Source organism: Setaria italica, chromosome IV, assembly GCF_000263155.2.
Source record: "Setaria italica strain Yugu1 chromosome IV, Setaria_italica_v2.0, whole genome shotgun sequence".
Taxonomy (NCBI): domain Eukaryota; kingdom Viridiplantae; phylum Streptophyta; class Magnoliopsida; order Poales; family Poaceae; genus Setaria; species Setaria italica.
In genome coordinates, this window is record NC_028453.1 from 12,952,634 (window position 1) to 12,955,653 (window position 3,020).

Below are 3,020 nucleotides of genomic sequence, written 5' to 3' on the forward strand. Positions count from 1 at the left end.
GCCCGCCTATCCCGAGCAGGATCTCCAGCAGCAGGCGAGGTTCTGGAGGCTCTGCTACTGTGCGTGCAGTGCTAGCAATGGAGATGGAGAAAGCGCATCAGAAAATAGAGAGGGAGAAGAGAGAGGTCTCCTAAAAGGAATACCTGTGCAGGGAGGAGGAATCTGGATGCCTAGCAGTCAGCACAACACATCAATGGCAATCAATCTGCCCAGTGACTGTTGCCTGCATTCAACGGCAAAAGGTTCACTGCACCGCACCAGCAGTTACTGGAATGAAAGCACCCAATTGATAACTCTAACTACATCGGTCGTCTCGTCTCGTGATGACTGCATGTGGCACGCTAATCTCTTTTATCAACTTCACAAATAGTGTACACAGAGTCCACCTTTTAAGTCGATTGAGATCCTCCTCAAATACCCATGTGGGACTAAACACATAGCTCTCTAGCATTTATTAATGGACTTTTAATTCTTTTAGTTGAATTAAATAAATGGGCCAAACCCATATATTCCAAAAGAATGATGGCAAGCAAACAAATATGCCAACACAGAGCTTCATCAGATCACTGCAGTAGTGGCGCCCCGCCGTCGCGTTCAGCCCTCCACGCTCGGCGCAGAAGCACAACACGCGCTGCAGGCCGCACGGCGCTGATTGCTCGTCGCCGCGGTCCTCGTCTGGCTACGCTCCTCGCGAGGCTGCAGATTCCTCACCACCTCCGCCGGCGCCGGGAACCACTTGCTCTGCACTAGCCTGAGCATGCACGGCATCCTTCTCATGATGAACCTGCATAATTCCGCCATCACCCTGCAAAAAGTATTCGATTACCATCACGCCTTGCCTTGCATTGCATTCGAATAATACGAGCAGCTGATCACACGTACTCTCCGATGTAGATGACTCCTGCGAAGGCGACGCAGGCGATGACGATGATGTAGATGCAGGAGGAGAAGAAGCGCGTGGTGCCGGCGATGTAGGCGCTGATGAGGCTGATGAGGTCGATGAAGGTGGTAAGCATGAGCGCCACCACCTTGGCCTCCGTGTGGTAGAACCGCTCGCTCATCAGCAGCACCATGATCACCAGCGACGTCACGAACGCCGTCGCGTTGAAGTAGTAAAAGATCATGTACCGCGACCAGTGCCGGTCCCGGAGCACCGGGTTGCCGGCGTGGTGCCCATCGTTGTCGTCCTGCCAGAACCCGCCGGGAGGGTTCAGGCCAGCCTGGTAGGTCACCGACGCCGCCACGGTGGCGAGAACCATCAGCCACCCGCGCATCTCCTTGAACCACTTCTTGCGCTGCGCGTCCGGGTCGTCGTCGTCCTTCTTCTCCAGGAGGAGGAAGCCCTGGAACCCCATGCCCATCTCCTGCGCGGTGGCACCGCGGGCTCGCCCGCCGTCGCTCTGGCCCTGGAGCGGCGCGATGAGCACCGGGATGCCGCGCTGCCCCGTGGCTCTGATCTCCGTGGCGCCCGGCGGTGCGTCGGTGACGCTGATGGCTCGACCTTGCTCTGCTTCGTCGACGACATTGATCGGGCAAGACATTTGGGGCGTTAGGTTTAGACCACGTGTTGAGACAAGGTGACCTATACAAGTATGCACATGCCCGTTTATATACACTTGATCCATGCGCCTTCCTGTTAACGTCCTTGTGGGCATAGTCTCCATTGCAAGCAAGCAAAGCCTTTCACATTAGTATTCTGTATCTTTAGTAAAGAAGACAAAAGAGCGAAATGCATACATGCGCATTACAGCATTACAAGAAAGGCATTGCATTGGAGAATCGCATACCTCTCATACGGAAGAATGGAATCTCTACTTTTTCATGAGAGATTTCCAGGAGTCCCAGCAATTTTGGATAAAATGGAGATCGCAAATAACAAATTCCGATTAAGTATAGGTAGAGTTATGCAATTCAGGAATTGTTAAAACTTTTGTAACTGAAGTGTTGGACTAGGAGAATAATGCACAATGAGGTTACCTTGTCCATCTCTCTTTCTGCCTGCATTGTGCAACATTGTACATAAAAAGCAAGCTGCGGCCTAGCCATTGATCCTCAGTGCGCCTCGCTAGCCTGCCACCCCAAAAGTCTCGTCAGTAGCGTAACAAATCTGGTGGAACGAGCATTAGGAACGTGTAAAAGCTATATTGATGGATTACTATATAGTCAGCCCCGTACGAGAATGATGGGAAAAAAGTGGAGTATACATCAGATGACATTTTTATTGGTTGCTTAATTTAATGGGCTACCTTCAAGGGGAGAACAAAACTGATGCTCCTTTATGATCTGTGTAGTGGAAAAGAAAGAAGCAATAATCGGCGAGCTGACGCTCAGACGTTGGACGTCATTTGGGTGTTTAAGCATTGCGTGTGCTGTGTGCATGGAACAGCTCCCATCACATGCATGTTCCGTGGTGGTGGAGTCAGAGAATTGCGTCGCCGTTTGGCACTGCGGTAGCCTTTCACAAACACGTAGCTTAGTTTGCTTTTGAGTATAGTTGAAAGCAGCATTTCTAGTTTTTATCTTTTGAAAAATTAAGGTCTCATTTACAGCTTTGATTCATTATGTTCACTAGTAACATGCCCGCGTGTGCCGCGCGGGCTATATAATTATACGATAATAATGAAAATTCAATGTTCATTTGCCCGTCTACTAATCAAAAAACAAGAGCTCACATTGCTAGAAAGAATAGAGCCAGAGTTTGCATCTTCATCCTTCTCACTGGACCATTTCCTCCCAATAAACATAATTGAGCCACTCCTTGTGCTCCGCCGACGGGCCGTCGGAGACCGCCGGTATCTCCCGCGCATCTTCTTCCCTGTCGTCGGCGACTGCTCGACAACGAATTTGGTCGCCGGGCACTGCACAAGCTCACGATGGTGCGTGTCACGTTGTCAGGTGGGCTTTGTTTTGCTAGGTTGCCCGCGCTAGACACTTGCCAGTTTATCTTTGTTCCCTGACAGACATGGGAACGTGTTAGAGCTAGATCGCACTGTTATTATACACAGGCATCTGGCATCCGC

At 50.7% G+C, this 3,020-nt stretch overlaps 1 protein-coding gene across 1 annotated transcript; it reads right to left on the bottom strand.

Annotated features, from left to right (window-relative positions):
- Positions 1–334: 334 nt before the first annotated feature.
- Positions 335–1,692, bottom strand: LOC101776882. The gene is made up of 2 exons (XM_004965184.3): positions 883–1,692; positions 335–805 (listed from the first exon to the last, which is right to left on the bottom strand). The coding sequence occupies exons 1-2, from the start codon at positions 1,662–1,664 to the stop codon at positions 595–597; spliced, it is 993 nt and encodes a 330-aa protein (XP_004965241.2). The 5' UTR covers positions 1,665–1,692; the 3' UTR covers positions 335–594.
- Positions 1,693–3,020: the final 1,328 nt, after the last annotated feature.

Coding starts and splice junctions, on each gene's coding strand:
- LOC101776882 (XM_004965184.3), bottom strand. CDS start 1,664: ATGGAGACTATGCCCACAAGGACGTTAACAGGAAGGCGCATGGATCAA. Junction 806..882: donor GGAGTCATCTACATCGGAGA/GTACGTGTGATC, acceptor TACTTTTTGCAG/GGTGATGGCGGAATTATGCA.